The sequence below is a fragment of the Aquila chrysaetos genome, chromosome 17 (assembly GCF_900496995.4).
Source record: "Aquila chrysaetos chrysaetos chromosome 17, bAquChr1.4, whole genome shotgun sequence".
Classification (NCBI taxonomy): domain Eukaryota; kingdom Metazoa; phylum Chordata; class Aves; order Accipitriformes; family Accipitridae; genus Aquila; species Aquila chrysaetos.
In genome coordinates, this window is record NC_044020.1 from 1,127,627 (window position 1) to 1,146,234 (window position 18,608).

At 46.8% G+C, this 18,608-nt stretch overlaps 1 protein-coding gene across 3 annotated transcripts in view; it reads right to left on the reverse strand.

Moving 5' to 3' along the window:
• Window positions 1-18,608, reverse strand: part of SGSM3 (small G protein signaling modulator 3) — a 31,314-nt gene that overhangs the window by 8,430 nt on the left and 4,276 nt on the right. For 2 of the 3 annotated variants that reach the window (XM_030040467.2, XM_030040468.2), the window contains 10 exons: window positions 12,519-12,602; window positions 11,137-11,222; window positions 9,840-9,906; window positions 8,208-8,416; window positions 7,947-8,054; window positions 6,825-6,968; window positions 6,240-6,435; window positions 5,861-6,006; window positions 4,106-4,333; window positions 3,107-3,161 (listed from right to left, as the gene is read on the reverse strand). In XM_030040467.2, coding sequence (XP_029896327.1) covers window positions 3,107-3,161; window positions 4,106-4,333; window positions 5,861-6,006; window positions 6,240-6,435; window positions 6,825-6,968; window positions 7,947-8,054; window positions 8,208-8,416; window positions 9,840-9,906; window positions 11,137-11,222; window positions 12,519-12,525 — 1,246 coding nt within the window. In that variant the 5' untranslated portion in view covers window positions 12,526-12,602. Of the gene's footprint in view, window positions 1-3,106; window positions 3,162-4,105; window positions 4,334-5,860; window positions 6,007-6,239; window positions 6,436-6,824; window positions 6,969-7,946; window positions 8,055-8,207; window positions 8,417-9,839; window positions 9,907-11,136; window positions 11,223-12,518; window positions 12,603-13,947; window positions 14,026-18,608 lie in introns of those variants that run through there. The other variant, XM_030040470.2, reaches the window with a different exon arrangement.

An 18,608-nucleotide genomic window follows, 5' to 3' on the forward strand; every position in this document is an offset into this window, starting at 1 on the left:
CACTTTCCTCTGTCAGTCTAGAAGTCAGAGCCATGACACAAAAGCTGCCTTCTACTTAACACCTCGACCTCCCTAAAAGCCAGATTTCAAAGGTTTTGGGTGTGTAGAAATGGTCATAAGTACAAAGTAAAAGTTACCAAAGCATCTTTCAACTGTCACCAATTCCCCCAGGAGTTTTGACAGCCTATCTCTATTAATTTATGCAGAAAGATACCTAGTGGGATGGATTCTTTAGGCAGTTAATGTATCTGAATGCCTTAAAAATCGGGTACATGATGTTTGGGAACAATGAACCATTTGCTTCTTTTTCTAAAAAAATTCAGTTTGTTTTAAATTCAAAGTGTATTTTCATATATCTGTTTTTGCTCTCTCTGTAATATACTGAAGATGTGGTAGCTTGATTAGCAAAATCAACATTTAAAACATTGTATTTTTCACTCAACTCCAATTTTTATACAAACACAGCTTTTATGCATGACCCAAGTAAATCATTTGCTAGCAAATTGGTACTCTGCTTATCTTCTAACAGCATTACAGAAACCAATATGAATAAAGTGTGGCCTGAGCTATACAGCTGCTGCAACAGCTATGTACATATGAAGTTTCCGCTTACTGAAGTCATTAACAGTATCTTTTAATCATAAGTGACCCTAATTAAAAAGACCAACACTTTAAGAACATAATAGAAGCACAAAATTGGATTTAAAATTATTTTTATAATTGTTTTTTATTTGCTAAATTAAACAATTAGAGAATCAGACACACAGAGCTTAAGAGAAAACTGAACTTTGCTTCTGGACTAGAAAAATGGTAGGGCATACTTACTCCCAGTCCAAGCAATGATAATTAACAAAACCTCCTCCTCACTGGCCAGGGCTAGGAAATAGAGCATGTAAGAAGTCTCACTACAGATTCAGAGATACAAAGATTGTAAATAGATAGGTGGTCACGCAGATGGCGGGGATTCCCAGAAAATTCACGTTGCTAAAACAGAACGTGACTAAAGAAGAAACTACTCAACCACAGCCACGCTAGCTCCATGAGCTGCCCTCATTTACATAGATCACTGATTCCCTCTGTCATCAATTCAGTCCCTTCTGGCCAAAATACCGTGCTCCTCCCTCTGTACTCAGACCAATCCTACCCAAACACAAGCAGGAGGTATGGGAAGCCAGTTCCACACCCTCCCACCTTAGAATATACACCATACAGAGGAAAGCAACTGGGGTTCCCACCAGATTCACCTCACTGCACCCAACATGCCTGCATGGACATTCCAAACCAGGAAACCGGTGCAGGATCGGCCACACAGGAGGAGGCTGTTTTGAGCCTGCCAAGACTAACTAGCTGCACGGTTGCGCAGAGGAGGACTGGCCCTCTTGCCTCTCCTTGTTGCAATGCCCATCCAACAGGAAAAAGACAACATGCGTATCTCATTCTCTGCCAAACTACCTTTTGCTGTTTCTTCCTTCATTAGAAATCTGGTCCAACTCCTCAAATCTCAGCTAAAGAAAGCCTTGGCCTTGGCCGACTTGATCTAGCACGAGCCTGGCTTTGAGCAGGTGAGGCTGCGCTACAGACATCTAGAGGTCCCTCCCAAACAGTGCGCCTGTGACTCCTGTCCAAGTCACTACTAAATCTGCATTCACTCTAAGGAAAAAGAATTAAGTCCTGGATAAGTTCTTACTCCCACCCAGACAAGGGTTATGTACCAGCTCTACACAGTAACTATCACAGGAAGCAGACTTTACAGTTAAGGTTGGTTGACAGTTCCCAGTATAAGGTGAATTTATCACATCCAAGCTTTCCTTCCCCTCACTTGGGCTGAAGTTTTCCATTCTGGTCGTCTGCTGCAGGATGATAACTTCTCTATTTTAACCAATGTTTTAAGAATACTAGGCAAAACCCATGACAGTCACTGCACAGAAATCCCACTAAAATGAGAAAGCACTATCATCTCAGTTCTACCATTGATACATTTTGAAGCTTGAACTTTAAATTTGTCTTTGTGCGTGGGTATAACTTGCTATCACTTTCATAAAGCTACTCAAACTTGGTCAAGGAGACTGAGACACAAGAAAGATGCATTTGGCAGCTAAGTTCCCTGCCAGTTTGGTTTGTACTGACTGTATGGTAACATTACATACAAGAGGTCTCAGTTTAGGTTGCACAAGCAACCTTCCTGCATTTCTTCACTTCTGCATGCTTGACTTTACAGCTTCATTGGTCTTCTACCATAACTTCTATATGTAACGCTGTATGCGCTTGTAGCAAGCCTGTGACAATATATCCGCTTCCTGGAGAACACCAGAAAAACTCTTCTCTGAAAAGACCAGTAAAACCCAGTTTTAGATTTATTCAGGCCATTTCAACCACAACAGGAACACTATTTGAACCCTGTAAATTCAGTATGTTGTCTTCCGCCGGAAAAACAATTTCTGTGGTGAGATGTGGCAATTTCAAGAAAGCTAACCAGTCACGAGGAAGGTGATGACAGTGAGACTTACAATAGAAAGGTTTATTATGGAGTCACAGAAGCAAACTGCCAAACCCATGCAAAACCCATTCTGGCCCTGCACTTTCTGGACATACACTGGCTTAGCTCATAAGCAAAGAAAACTAAGACTCAAAAGTGTTCACAGCATCAAACTCTCAGAGTAAGGGGGAACATCAGTGATGTTTGCATTTATAAATTTTGATGAGTGACACACTGGACCATCCTGCCCTGTCTCAGATCTTCAGAGATGCTCCTGAACTGAGCAGGGTAAGATCAGGAGAGTACAACATCCAGCTCGCGGACTGCATGTGGTCTGCCAGAAAACGTGTTTGACCTGTTGGTCAGTGCAAGAAGGACATTACAGCTGGGCTGAGCTGCAGCCCGCTGTTAGTCACCATTTAAGGACTAACCATCCAACCTAAAATTCACTTTCTGAGCTCAGACCAAAGCAAGCAAGTAGAAAACTGCACTTCTTCCCTCTCATCCTTCAGTTCTGGCTCCCTTCTCTCCTCTTTCTCTGTCCCAGTGTTTCCCTGATTTGCTCACTCCACTCCCTCGTAGGCTGTTATATCCATCAGCACCACATGAAAGATAAAGGATTGTCCTTACCGAAAAGCAAAGAGGTGATGCCAGATTTCCTGCGCTGAGTCCTGCGCCGCACAATCTGAGGGAGAGGGAAGAGAGAGAGCAAAGTGCACACATCAGGACAGATTTCAGAAAAAAAGCAAAGCAACCCTCCACACAGGTCAGCTCTGGGCAAAGGGTCCTGACAGCTACCACTGGAAAGGGCAGGCAAGTGAACCAGCAATTTTTAGACTGGAGTTGTTCTAGTTCTAACACAATGAATCAGCTCTACTGCTTGATCTGCTCCATGTGCAACGGGTTATTTATAGCTCAATTATTACGAAAGCATAATTGAAGTTCAAGAATCAACCATGATTCAAGTGAATAATTTTAGTTCTAATCTACTTGTTGCCAAAACCAGTTCTGCACGTAATTATATATAAATTTCTAAATGGATGCCTATTACATTCTAGAATTGCAGGAGTGTCTTGCGATTAGACGAGCATCAAGAATATATCTTCCACGCAGGCTTGACAAACAGTAGCTACTACATCTGCAGCCGCAGACTGTAGTCCAAGATTAAACACAGGTGCATTTTTTATTCAGCTTCTCAAAGGCTGACGCTGTTTCCTAACTCTACCTTCCAGAGTTATTTTAGTGTATCAGTTTCTCACTAATGGATTAACTCCAGTTCCTACTCTGCACGCTCCAAGCAAATTCTGCCAGAAGCATATGTTGTTTCTTTTTGTTTCCATTAATAAAATGCATCACTCTCCATCATAACTCTCATTAACGATAATTACAATCAATGTCAATATCCCTTTCACCTGGGATTTATCAACCAGGACAGATCTGGCAGCATTTCATTAGTACAGACCTTCCCTTCACTTCCCAATACCTTCTCTCCACTGGATGACAGTCATCCTGGAGCCAAAACCCTCTCAGACAAGAGGACCTCTTGCTCACAAAGAGCAATTGGGAGGGAACACATAAGGGAATGGTAAAAATGGAGCAGCAGAGGCAGATGGGACTCTGTGCACTCACTTTGGATAAATTGTTGACAGTGGTGCTGGAGTTGAGCAGCTGCCCTTGATCAGCAATGAGGTAGGCCAAGTGTTTGCGACGCTGGGTCTCCACCGCCACATCTGTCAGCGAGCCAGCCACGCGCATGGCCTCCCGCAGCAATACATCTGCATCTTCAATCTGACTTGGGATGTCCGAGAGTGTGTTGAAGATTGAGGCAGAGTTCTCGGACTGGATTAGCTCATCCTCCTGCAACGATGCAGTCATTTTGCTACTCAGAACAGTAAGCACGAGAGCCATGCTCTTTGGGCTGCTAGATGCAATTTTACATTTGGTGTACAGCCTGGGCCAGAAACAATGCAGGTACAACTAGATAATTCCATAAAAACTTCAGTATGAAGAGCGCAAGCTACTTATGGGAGGGGACCAGCATCTTTTACTACTCTACTGCACTGAGATCTGCCCCCAAAATTCTAGCTGGTGTGTTTTTGAATCACAGCATCCATCACTGAAACGAAGTCAAATCAGCAAGGAAGGACAAAACAGAAGCTATTCTGCACCCACTGCCAGGCCTGGGCACAGCAGGGATCTTGCTGGGAACAAGGGAATGGAAGCTGATCAGTCTCACACACTACAGAGTGCCTACCATGTCAAACCATGCTCCACCTTCACCTTACTCCCAGCAGGCTCACCCTTGCCCTTCACACAGCAAGCTGAACCACAAAATTATATTTTGCATGAAAAGGAAAAGATCAGGTGGTTAAATGTAAGCCAGCCAAATCAAATGTTGTCAGGACAATGCCTAATCTCTTGGAGCATTCAACAGTGCCATCAAAAGCTACCCAGATGACCACAACCTTGTCCTGGTTTCAGCTGGGATAGAGTTAATTGTCTTCCTAGCAGCTGGTACAGTACTATGTTTTGGATTCAGTGTGAGAAGAAGGCTGATAACACACTGATGTTTTCAGTTGTTGCTAAGTAATGTTTAGTCTAAAGTCAAGGATTTTTCAGCTTCTCATGCCCAGCCAGCGAGAAAGCTGGAGGGACACAAGAAGTTGGGATGGGACACAGCCAGGGCAGCTGACCCAAAGTGGTCAACGGGGTATTCCATACCATGGGACGTCATGCCCAGTATACAAACTGAGGGGAGTGGGGGCGGGGGGATCACCGCTCAGGGATTAACTGGGCATCGATCGGTGGGTGGTGAGCAATTGCACTATGCATCATTTGTATATTCCAATCCTTTTATTATTACTGTTGTCGTTTTATTAGTGTTATCATTATCATCATTAGTTTCTTCTTTTCTATTCTATTAAACCGTTCTTATCTCAACCCTCAAGTTTTACTACTTTTCTCGATTTTCTCCCCCATCCCACTGGGTGGGAGGGGAGTGAGTGAGCAGCTGGGTGGTGCTTAGTTGCTGGCTGGGGTTAAACCACGACAATGTCTCTGCTCAGAGATGGTGCAGAATCAAGAATTATCTTGGTTTAGGTAAGACAGACTCCCAGGCTGGGATCTAGACTGAATAGAGGGGGGCAGCTGATGGGGTTTAATCATGAGGGAACAAATGAGGCAGGCAGGGGAAACAGCAATCCCTGAATCCTGTGAAATGCCTTGGAAGTTCTTCACAGCCCCCAGTTCTGAGGAAGGCAGGAAGTCACCTTCCTGAGCACATTCCCAAACCACATACAGGAAGTGGATACAAAACCTTCTTCCCCTAAAACTCAAAATTAAGCACCAAAGTACTATAAAGGAGGAAGAGGATGTGGGAATTACCTTCATACTGAGCATGCCCAAAGTGAGCTGGAACAGCACCAGGGAGCCCTGGTAGAAGAAGAGGTCCCAAATACGTAGCAGCAGCTTGATGTGGACAACACTAGCGAAAGAGGTGAGGAACCAGTGCAAGGTGATCAAGGAGAGCTCTGTGAACAAAGACACAGAAAAGAAACATGACAAGGGAAGTCAACCAATCAGTGAAGATGGACTCTCCTAAGTGTTCTCCTCCCAGCTCAAAGATGACCATGCACACACTGCCTCCAGGGCCAGGAGGTTTGCACCTATCCCTGCTGCTCTCCCTTTGTGAAACAAGAACAATAATTTTCGTCTGCAGGTCACCCTGGCAAGAAAAGCTATGGTTTCCAGGGCACGCTTTTACCTATGTCATGCTCCTGGAGCAGCTTGTCCAGACGGGGCAAGTACTGCACAATGAGCTGTCGCAGGACACGCTGGTCAGTCTGCACGCCCATCAGGGTGGTGCTGAAGTAGGAGGCAGGAACCAGTTCCTCGATGATAGCACACATCATCCAGAAGGCATCTTCCTCCTCCAAGAAGAGCAGCAGAGAGGCAGCCACCTAGGATTTTGAAGGAAGAAGAACTGCGTGTCCTAAGAGGAGCAGATCTCTTTTGTCACTTCCTCACATGGAGAGATGGACCAGTATCTAGGTGACCAACATCTTCCTTCCTCTGCAGCAGCCCTCCTGCAGTCTCCCACTGAAGTGATTTCTCCTCAGTGTAATGCCTGTCCCTCCCCAACAGATGGACTGAATTCTTCCACATCTTTGGACACGTGGTGCTACTCTGCTCTCCCTTCCCTAGAAAAAACGTTCCAGGTGGAAGGGATTTCCCTTCAGCTCATCTGGAGGCCACAGTATCTGGTAGCACTGCCTCAAATCACTTGCCCCAGCACAGCCACCACAGACAAAACGATCCCTATCATAAAGACACTCTGAAAGCAGGTTACCATGCCAGTGCCTTGGCAATATCCAATCTCTGGGTAGAGCCAGGCAAGTCCCCGTAGTATCCTGCGTAGCCGGGGCACCCCGATACTGTTCATGTTGGAGAAGCAGGCATTGCTGGGCATCGTGCGGAGCAAGTCCTTTTCAATCTGTGAGACAGCCATAAGCAAGGACAGGGTCAGCTAGCAGCATATGAACAATTGCCTTCTGCTCTCTGCACTTCCCCATGGCCTGCTGCCTCAGGGAACTCTGCTTCCCCACACTCATGCGTAAGTCCTTAGGCACCAAAGAAGATGGCCCTGTCCAAGAACCTGGGGTCCCTTTAACAGCCTTCACTGACATGTGGGAAAATGTCAGTGCAGATGGTGACTTGGTGCCTCCCAAGAAATACTTGCCTACACTCAGCCCCTAGCTTCACCACTGAGAATAGTAGGCATACTGGTTGGGAATTTCATCTGCTTGGATTTCAAGCAAGGCTTCCCAACAAACCTCCCCCAGAAAGAAACCAGCAACCTGGCCACATCTGTGACAGGGAACTTGGAGGTGAACAGCCCACAGATCTCCCTTGGGTGGTGGTGTTCCTCCTTCTAACCACTTGAATCTAGCTTCTTAGTGAGAGGTGAACCTGTGCAGAGCTCAGTTTCTTTTGCCATGGCCTTCGCCTCCTCCCACAAAAGCAGAGGTCAGAGGAAAAGGGAAAACACCCTGTAACGGTCTTGCTGGTGTTCAGAGACTTTGTGTTTGAGGGAACAAAGACAGTCCCTGGAAGCAGCTGCCGCTACCCCAACAGAGGTGCATCTGTCAGCCTTTCACCCTTCACTTCCCTCAACGAGTATCAGGATGTTTGCTGAGATGCAGCTGCAGCACTGTTTTCTAGCCTGCAGGTAGCATGGGTCCAACCCCTCCCTGCTGTCCTAGGAAGGCAGGCAGCTGCACAGTTGCTATTCCAACAAAACAAAGGAGAAATACGCCCAACAGGATTAAGCTTTAGCAGGATTCAGCCACACATGTCCTCTCAACTGTCCCTGCTGCAGGTGTTAGGCAGACACCCCTTCCTCCTCACGCAGCAAATCTTGCCCTTCTCCCCACTCCCTTGTGCCCAGTCACCACTAGGCAGCATCTCCTACCTGTTTGGCAGCAATGATTTCATCGTTAGAGCTGTTTTTCACGATATCCCGATACGACATCTCTGAATTCCTCTTCTTCTGCAAGGCCCCCGACAGGCGCATCCACAGCTGAGGGGACAGGGTGAACAGAGATAGGAAGAGTCACTAAGACAGCCACAGAAAACCATAATCTGGCACCCTTTCAACCAAAAGAAAGGAGTCTCGCTCCACTGTGTCTTAGTCCAGGCAGGAGAGCCTGCCCGCAACAGGCAGCACTCTCACCTGTGGCCTCATGCTGTGTGGGATGCCAGCTAGCACCAGGGAGCGCAGCTTGTCTGAATGCGGTAGGGTGACCTCAATTTTGTCCCAGGTGAGGTCGCCCACGTCGTGGTTGTGTGTGAATTCCAGATGAGCCTGCCACTTGAGCCTCTGCTGTGGCTCCTCTGCCAGTGGGACCCCCAGAAGCTTGCTGGAGTTTGGCTCAGCACCATCTGCCTCAGCAAAGGGAGGAGAACGAAATGAAGACAAGTGAGAGAGGGAACAAACATAGGGCAGGGTGGGCAGTAGGAAGGCCATCTGAAGAAAGCACATTAAAAACATACATGTCTTCCAGCCAGAGCATGGAAAGGCAAAGCTTTGTTTCTAACTGTCTTCTCCATACAGCAAATTTTATGGTCATAAGCAAAAGGCACTGGGGCCTTGAGAACTAAGAAGCTGTCGGCAGGCTTCTTGTCTCTACTTACTCATGATTTAGAGCAGAGTGTGGCTGGAATTAAACAAGACCCTGGCAGCAGTCATCCTGCTGGGTTTTGTAAGGATCTGTAAATCAGGCTGACAAAAGCGTAGCAAGCCTCAGAGGTGGCAAGCAGAAGCTATATGCTCATGCAAGTAATGAGGTGCAAAATGTTAACTGTGGGGATATTTAATCACTGAAAAAGCTTTAGTAAGGACACTTCCAAATTCATAATGAAAGAGCACCTTAACCTGAGGCTGGCTTTCTAAAATAGATACTTTAGCACAAGTACAGGTTTGACGCAAGACACTCTGTCTTTCATCATATCATGCATCCCTACAATGCAATCCAAATCTTTCTGCTGATTTTATAATGCACAAGTCTATCGAATGTCCTGGCTGAAGAAAATCACCGTGTCCTGTCCTCATCTCCGGGTTGTTGCTTCAAAGAGGATCCTCTATGGCTCAAGGTGTCTCAGGGCACACATGCAAACAACTTCTGCTCTTGCACTGTATGGCCTGTGCCCTGGAAACATTCTCTCAGAGCACATAAAGCAATTCCTGCGTCCCCCACTCCCTTTTCTTCCTCTCTGCAACGGCAGCCAGCTGTTGTAGTTCAATGCCCAGCTGCAATAGCTCTCCACGCCTCCTTCTATTTGGTCGTCGGCCTCTATATCTTGCAGAAAAACTAGGATGTGGGTTTTGCCCCTAGAATTTGCCCTACACTTTGACAAGCTGCTGGGATGGGTAGAACACATACTGCTGCCACTCACCTTGGCTACAAGTTTTTCAACAGACAGAACATGTCCCTGTGCTTGCTATCAGTGCTTACAGTGCTACTGAACACGACAGAGACCCCACTGTGAACTGGGAAAGTTGCCCTTCCCCAGCATACAGCTGCTAAAGGAAATGGTAACTTCCTCTTAACTTTTCTCTCTCTTACCCATGGCACAAGCATAAGGGGATGGAAATTACTCTGCTGCATAGTCTGTGCTCCAGACTCCCGTAAGGCCAGCACATCTAATGCACTTGATTACAATGGTAGGATACAGAAAGATGACGACAGTTGGGTAGACAAGGCCTAGCACAGAAAAGTTGCAAAATCACCCTGCCATACTTAGAAGCATGGGAAGGCCTGGACACAAGACACAATGGAAGGGGGAAGGATGGGACTGGCTTTACCTTCCTTATCAACTCGGAAACCAAATTCATCATAGTGGAACTCTGGCTGCTCGATGGATTCTTCCTTCTGGGAGATGTGAGGAAGGAGAACAGACACTTTCACCAGTTTAGCACTGAACAACTGAACAGACACATGTGGATATTGCCCCATCCCACCACTGTCCACACTGTGCCCTCTGAGCAGCTAGACCCCTTGCCCTTTTATTTTCAATGCCTCCCACCACAGTTCCCAGGTGGGGAGGTGTTGCATGCCATTCCCATTTTGACTTCTCCATGGAAGTTGTGAAGCCCTGCCTTCACACCCGTACAGATTTTCCCAGCAATCCATTTTCCAGCAGGGCTTGAGCACAGCATCATATCAAGATCAGAACTTCCCACTTGGAGGGGCACGCAGCCCTCCTTATGGACTGAGGAATCCACACACACCAGCTAAAGTGGTCTCTGCTGTCTGCATCTCTAATACACAGCAGTCCTCTGTTACCTCTCCACACACACTGCAAATTCAGCTCCCTGCATTGCTCTATCTCCTGCCTGTTGCTGTCAGATTTTCTCTGCAAGACAGCAGGCAAAACTGGAATTTGTACCTGTGAAGCAAGCCCGAATTATACGCCAAAGGAAATTAAGGTCCACGACCCAAATCTCAACTTTCCTCATCTGTGCTCACGGTTGGCATTGGGGTGTACGCAGTGCAGGTTACAAGCAGGCTTTTTTAAGGAGTGAAAACCTACAGACACCTCCCCTTTCCTGCAAGCCCACCTGCCCTTTCCGTGGGGTCTCTTGCAAGCATCGCACCCAGGCAGCACCCAAGAAGCATGCTTCTAGCATAGCCCCACAATAAGCTTTAACCTGCTTCACTGGGCTCAGCTGCCTTCAGCAAACACTGCGGGTAAGTTATGAAATTCCATGGCTGCTTCCTTCCTTCCTGCTCTGCCCACCTGGTGACAAGTCTTGAGGCTAGCATTTCCTGCCGTGCACAAGCCATCCAGAGTAGCTTGATGGTGACAGAGACTCCCTCAGGATGTCAACATTTTTACAGTGGAGCAATAGTTGCAAAACAGCAGGGCAATAATTCACACAAGTTTCTTTGTGCTCTGCAAGATCCTCTTGCAAGAGCCAGGATGCAGCCGCAAAACACATGAAGTTTAAGTAGCAAACAAGCATCCACAACCAAACCACCAGAGGAAGAGTGCGTCTCTCCCTCCTTTTCCCTGTGGCCTTCAGAGACCACCAGAAGTCACCAGGGTCCCTTTACTTCTGTGCAGAGCCAGAGAACACCCCCTCCCTGCCCCACACGTACCTGTGTGTATTTTGCCAGGATCTCCTGAGGCCAAATGCTGGGAGTGAGTGCTGAGAAGGGACCCCCGGCAGAGGGAGTGTGATGGCCTAAATAGAAAGAGACCAACATACAGCAGTGACAACCTGGAAGGACTCCCTTGGAAGATGCACACTCCATACAGACTGTTCCAGCAAGAGAAGGACTCTATCAGCAGTTTGTCACTACTGCCACTCTAGACATTGAGACAGCTCCCACTTCACCAAGGAGGCAAGTCATTTCAGATGGTTTTCTCCCTTATCATCGAGCAAAAGAAGCAGAAAGGGCAATCGGAGTTCTCTTTAAGAAAGAGACTTTTAGGGAAGAGAAATAGTTCCATGGCATCATGCAACCTTTCTTCTGCTTGGAAAAGCTGTGTGGTCAGTGCCACACCAGGGGAACCATTACAAAAAAAATTAGTATGGAGAAGTAAACCCCCTCCTACAGAGGCACTGACTCCAGCACCGGGCAGCACTCCAGAGTTGCCTGAAATTTTCTCACCCAGGCACCAAAACAGGAAATCAGAGCCCTCAGCAGGATCCTCCCTTTGCTGCAGAAGGACTGGGACACTTCTGCCCCTCCCTGAGGTTGTCAAACCATGCATAAAGAGCTGCAGCAATGAAAGTATGCCTATCAGCATGGTCTTTTGTGTTCAAGATAAGCACCTTCCCAGTCTCAGGGAGTGTTCCCTTGAACAGCTTCCTCTGTAATAATGGCAGATGTCAAGTTTTGCAATTGAAGCAGATAAGCATGTCCCAGGCCTTCCGCTGCAAAAAGGTTTACTTGGCTTTGAAGTACGGTCTCCCTCAGGGTTATATACCCTGAAATAACCAGCTAGACTGGGAAGGAAGGTGTACACAAAAATATGGGGTGGGAGAGTGGGCCACTGTAAGAGTGGACATGCTGGAGGAGACCTAGTTTTAGTAAAGCTTGTATATCAGTTGAACTCCAGTAAGTCTTTAGCCTTCTGCCTGCCCTAGAGCTACCACTTTACAACAAAAATCTCTCAGATCATAAGCAAGCCACCTACTGCGGGGCAAGTCTTGGAGGAGAACAGAACTGAGCAAATCTTATGAAAAATGGGGAAAGCAGACTACATTTCAACCTCCTTCTTCCTCTGTGTTCAATGGCTGAAGCAGCTTCTGCAGGCTTCAGCACAGGGTAGAAGAAGGAACTGAGTTCACTGTAAGTGAAAAAGCAGCTGGGTCACAAAGAGTGGGGTGATCTCTTCTCCCCCAATTTGACCAGACAGCACATTAGTGTAAAGAATAGCTCTTGGAACCAGTAACTTTCTTTTACTACATTGCAGCTGAAGAAAGAACAAGCAACCAAACGAGAAGGTACCATGTCCATTTTTGTCTGCTCACCTGACATTGCGCTAGGTAAGGCTGAGTAGCAGAGGCTGTCAGCAGGTCCAGAAATGCTGCTCTTAGAGGTGAGAGGTCACTATCCTGTTATAAAAACAAAACCCAAACAAACAAAAAAATTGGTGAGAATTCAGTTAGCATGTAAGAACATGCTGGGGGACAGACAGACCCCTCGCACAACTTCCCCACAGGAAAATCAAGTCCCTTCGTATTTAAGTTCCCCGCAGGAAAATTAAATTCCAGAAACTGGAGTTTCCTCTTGGTTTCATACCTACCCATGAGCTAGAAAGAGCACACTGTCATTTACCAAATTCCTTGTGACGGTAACATCATTGCTGACCGAAAAAATGTCAAAAATCAAGTCAACTTTCATCACCTTTTCTATCACATATTGTAAGTCCCATATTTAATTATGAATACTAAAAAATCACACCATACATCATCATTCTCTGGACAGACTGCCCATGGAGAAGGGACTGGAATGGTGAAAACAGTATAAGGTGGTATCATTAGATGCAATAAGCCTGAAAGAGATTTTAGGGGTAGCATCAGAAGAGCAAAGTGTATAGGCTGTGGAATACAGTTCCCTGAAGGGAGCTGGGAAAGCTTCTGACAAGGGTTTTCTGTGAAGAACTGGACTAGGATATGATCACTATGCAATCGAGTACCTCTGCAATGAGCCAGGCTCCTCTAAACTAAATCTGGTGATTGAGCTCAGATGATGAAACAGCCTGCACAGCTCCCCTCCTCACATTCCTGATATCAGCTCACAGCAGATTTTTATAGGGGTTTTCCAGGACAACAATGGAATAGTTCAGTAATCAGAGATATTTCGGACTTTAAGATCAACCTTATAACTGTGTGTGGGAGACAGCAAGAGCCACCTCCACCAAGCAGATAAAGCTAGTGCTGGGATATATCAGTCACTCGCACTTACTTAGGAAAGAACCTGGGAGAAGCTAACACTTGCACATTTGGGATGGGTTTTCCAGCTTCCCCTTTTCAGTAAAGCTACTTATGACTGCAAACCACTAAAAGAAGGAACCCCAGGGATTCAACGAGCAGGCCCTGTCCAAGTTGTTCATAGTGCTCAATGGTACAAGGTTATATCGCCTTTGCATCTCAGCGAGCTTTCCACTAAGCACTTACAGCCTGGAATTGGCTTGCTACAGCACTCCAAGATAAACAGCTGTAAAACACTGCAAAAGCATAAAAAGCATCTGGGTCTGAGAACACAAATGATAAGGCTTCCTCGTTCCAGATTTAAACAGCTCTCTGCATGAGAAAGGCCGACATGGATGAACAGACACTCTGATCTTCTGACACCAACTCTCAGGGCAAAAACAAACAAACAAAAAAACCAAACAAGAAAAAGTTGAGCTTTTGTTTCTGAGAAGTAACATTGTCCACACAATGGCTAGTCACTTACCCTCGAGTTCTGTAAGCACTCTTCCACCCTTCCCATCACTCTTGCCCCACTTGTTCTCTTAGCACCAACTTTTCCCTCAGTAGCTGAAGATATAAGAAGAATTACAAAATGAGCACCTGAGCACTCATTTTAGATGGGAACATGCACAGCATGCACACCAAGCAGGTAAATCTGCTGACAATACTTATTCCCCTTTCAACATCACTGTGAATGTGTTTTGATGCTTTTTTTTCAGGCTTATCACTGCCCTGGTACCACAACTGCTCTGTTCCTGAGCCTGCAATATGTCCTTCTCCCCTGCCCTCTTTCAGCCCAGTTAACCCTGTTTCCAGTAACTTTTATTAGGAATGCAGTCACTGTTTCAGCCACGTGGTACTTCTGCCATGCTTCTCGTTACCTGTGCTCTGAATCCGTGCTCAGTGCCTCAAGCACGTGAGTGTCATTATTAACCTTCATCGCTTGCACAATCACGGCTGAACCAACCTGCTACGGAGGAGCCGGGCCAGTGTGTTAGGCACGTAGATGAGAAAAGACCCCAAAACAAGAGAGTTAACCATGGTGCTCGGGAAGCAGGGCAGGGGAGTGCTGAGGCCGAAGGTCCCTCATCGTCCCAGGACAGCTGTAGCAGAGGGGACCACCTTCCCTTGCCCACGTCATCACACGCTGGCCTCTGCTGCCTGCCCTCCCGTCCCTGCCAGGAGAGCACTGAACTCGGTGGGCAGGTTTTTCCTGCCCCTGGTTCCTATAGAAACCTTCCTGCAAGCACCCATCTGGGACAGGAGAGGCTCACCCTGCTGCTGGCTCTGGGCTGTGCCCAAGGGCAGGGTGGGGAGAGAAGGTTCTTGCTGCGGCACAAGGTCCTGGTGCGCTGGGGACTGCCCAGGGAGCCAAGTGTCTCCAAGAGAAGGTGCTGAGGCCACGGCGCCAGCCCGGTAGGTCTTCATCACCCTGCTTTGTGCCCCCTCCGGCTCTGCCTCCAGCAGAGCGTTGTAGGAACTGGGAGGCAGGTTCCCTGACACAGCCAGGCACGCGCCAGTGCAAGCCAGGAGGAGGATGTCTGGCATATGGGATTGATATAGTTAAGTTCTTTCCTTCGACTGAAGGATATAAACCTAAAGCAACTCTCAAACTCTCCTAGCCAGGGGACGGCAAGTAACAAAAGGGGCTCCCATGAAGCCTGTGAAATTGCAAGTGTGAAATTGCTACAGCTAACTTAGCTGTGTTATTTGCACAGTACACACTTCTGAAAACTAGCAACAGTAAGGGATACAAAGGAAAAAAACCACCCGATCCAACAAATATTAATGGCAACTCCCAAACCCTCAGAACTCTAAAATTAAAACCTGTTTTCACCGACGTGCTAAGAAGCATGTCCTGTGTTTAAAGGCAATTTAAGTTTCCCATACAAAGCAATTTCGGTCACACAACAGGTAGTCTTCACACTTTGAAAGAAATGTATTTTTTGTTAAAATGCAAATGGTACCTGCTATTTGCAGCTTTACTTTTTGAGTTCAGACTCTAAACCAAATCACACCACCACCGATTCCAGCCTGCTAGAAGACAGCTATGATGACAGTGTGTGTACCTGAAAAAGAAGGCTGCAAAGGCTGCAGTCAGCATCAGGTACAGCTACTTGAAGCACTCCAGCTGCAACACCTTTGATGGAGTTGCAAATACACACCGTGTAGGATTATATCCAATTAGTTTCTTCTCCAGTGTAGGTGTCCTTTAGAAATTGATGCTCATGAAGGAGGCCTGCAAATTTACTTCCACTTGGCAATATCAAGCCTCCTCTGGACACGCTTGCTCTTCCACACAGCTGTGATAGGAGAGATTTCAATTACCTGGCTTCTTGCAAACACCAGATAACAATCTCCTGCTGCCTATGTTTTACTTGCTTGGCCTCTTTTGCCATGTGATCTCCACTTAAGCCCGGCATGGTAGTGCCTGGATGTGCTAGGCATGAAATGACGCTGTCCGGGGCCTTTCAGTAGGATCTTTATTTTGGGACAGAAACTCCTTCCTAGAAGTGTTCTTCCCCTGCTGATTTTAGCAATAAAAAAAGTAAGACTCCACCAAAAAGCCACCAAAAAAGCAACACACCTCTAGCAGACAGACTGTGCAGAAGACAAACACTGTACAAAACAATTTTTTTGTATGCTGAAAACATTACAACTAGTAACCACGCAGGAGCTGTCAGTGAACATCATCAGAAGGACCAGAAGAAGCGTAACAATTCTTTCTAGAATGATTTTCATCCACTGTCATAGGAACAGCATATACAACACTTCCTCTGACAGTAAGCTAGCATGGGGAAAAACTCTGCTTTCCATTATGCTTAATTTGAACACAAAGCAGCATTGCATGCAGTAAATCCGACTGCCACGTCTGGGCTGTCAGCTGGTTTTCACTGCTCTCTATTCTCTTCCTTTATTTAAAAAAAAAACCACCAACGTTTTGGAAGAGAGAAAAGCAATTGCAAAGCCACAGTACTTATCCGGAGGCCACGCACTTAGGTGTAGTTCTAGAAGCCTCTTCCAGCTCAGCTTTTCAAATCCCACGTAGATTGCATCCAATTTAACATTTAGACCAACTCTTCCTCTCTCAGAAATCAGACACCAATCATACCCTGCACTGAATAAGGCAGCTCCTTTCTGTCCCCTCACACCTGCAAAGCATTGTTTTCCTAATTACAATCCTGACTTGCCCAATGAGATGCACAAGGGGAGCTCTCAGCAAGAATCCCTTTGCCTTCCCTTCCCCCATCGGCTTCTCCTTCAGGTCAGGGAAAGGCATATCCTGGAGCTGCAAATGCCATTAGTCCCACGAGTCAATATTTGCTTTGCACATATACAGTCAGAAGAAAACTCCAGCTTCACAAACAAGTAGGTAAGCGAACAACGCACAGCCACACGCCTGACCAAGGAGCGGACAAGATGCAGACCATTTCTGCCCCTCGCACACTGACACCCTGGCTTTTTAAGCGATGCAGAACCCCACGCGGACACCGACACGTGCCAACTCCTGGTTAAGGAGCCAAGATGGTGTTGGTGAACCTGGGTCATTCCAGGAACTATCCGCTCAGTCTTACAAACCACGACCAGCCTCACTACGCTTTGGGCGTTGAGCAACGCGCTACAGACGCAGGAGGGAGGTGCTGAGGCGGTAGCCTTCGTGCTTGTTTTCTACCGCCTGACCTGGAATGAAAAGCTGGGGGACTTTAACTGCCCTCAGCCCGCTTGCTCATAGCAGAGAAAGTGCACCAGAGATAAAAGCCTACGGCAGGCCTAGAAAGGGGGACATGAGATCGGGAAAGCATCGAAGGTGACGGCCTTGCAGGGACAGGAGGGATGGCAGGCTGCTGACAGCGTTATGTCACTGACTGCAGAGGCATCGCTCAGGACTCCAGTTCTGCCCAGTCACCAACTGGGATCACATACTGACTGCAGGAGCGTGACTGGGCAAAGTGCCTCCTCCCAACTGCCCTGGGGCACTACTGGAGTGACACATAACAGAGACAACAAAAAGCAAAATGGAAATCTGTCTCCTACCACAAAGCACCTTGTAGGCCTCTGGCCACATTGGAAATGTAACTCTGTGCAGAAATGTAACTAAAAGCTATTTCCATGCAACAGATCTGCTCCGTGCACTGATCGGTGTCCAGCAAATCTGCCTGCTGTCACGACAGAGAGCGCCCATGGAGCTGAAGGTGTTTATACAACAGGAGCAGAATAGGTAACTTCCAGTCTCCTATCTGCTTCATCTCCATTTTGAAAATGAGGATGTGAAAAAGCAAAATCCTGTTTCCTACTGCTTACACATTGGACAGACCACAGATGGACTTCCTGATCGTAGTTCAACATGTCAAGCTTGCCCCTAAAAAAACCCCTCACAACACCTACTTATCTAGAATGCAGATATCCTACATATCAGCATGTATTTTCTTTTCAGAGCAGAACTGCCTTTTATTTATCTGGCTCCAAAGCAGACAGCTGATCCTTTATGCAGGACACAACTTGAAAAGTCTGAAACTCTTACTTCTAAAATCTGGAGATAACAAAAGGCTTCCCCATGTGGCTCATGAAAAAAATAAAAAAACCCCCAGAACCAAACTTACTTACAGCTCTGCTGATGCCCTGTGCTGCTAACGCAAGCTACCACACTTTTAGCCCTGGAAAGCAGAGGGCGTCTATCCTTACACAGCAGACACTTGGTGCCTGCTAAGCATGAACTGCACTGCTGTGGAGAACCTCTTGTTTGCCAAGACTCTTGGGATCAGACAAGGAGGAGTTTCCCCTTTCTCAGTGCTCCCATTACTTGAGCGGTGAGGGGATATGTGATGGGAATATAGAGTGCTCCTCCCATCTCACACAGGAGGATTACAATAGATCGAGCACTGGAACAGCAGTGGTTGTTTTTTTTTAATCTGCATTGAATGAGGATGGGGAAAAAAAAGCCAGGATACAAACTAGCACGGTGTCCACTCCCACTGCACAGCAAAATTCTTCTTGCTTCCAACACAGAGGGAAGACAACCCATGCGCGCCAAAAGCCAGGTCCGCAATCGTCCTAGTCTTCAAGGCTTGGGGTAAAGACAATTCCACATTAAATGCTGCTACGCAAATATAACCCAAAGGTTTCTGATTAGCGTCTAAGGGGGGT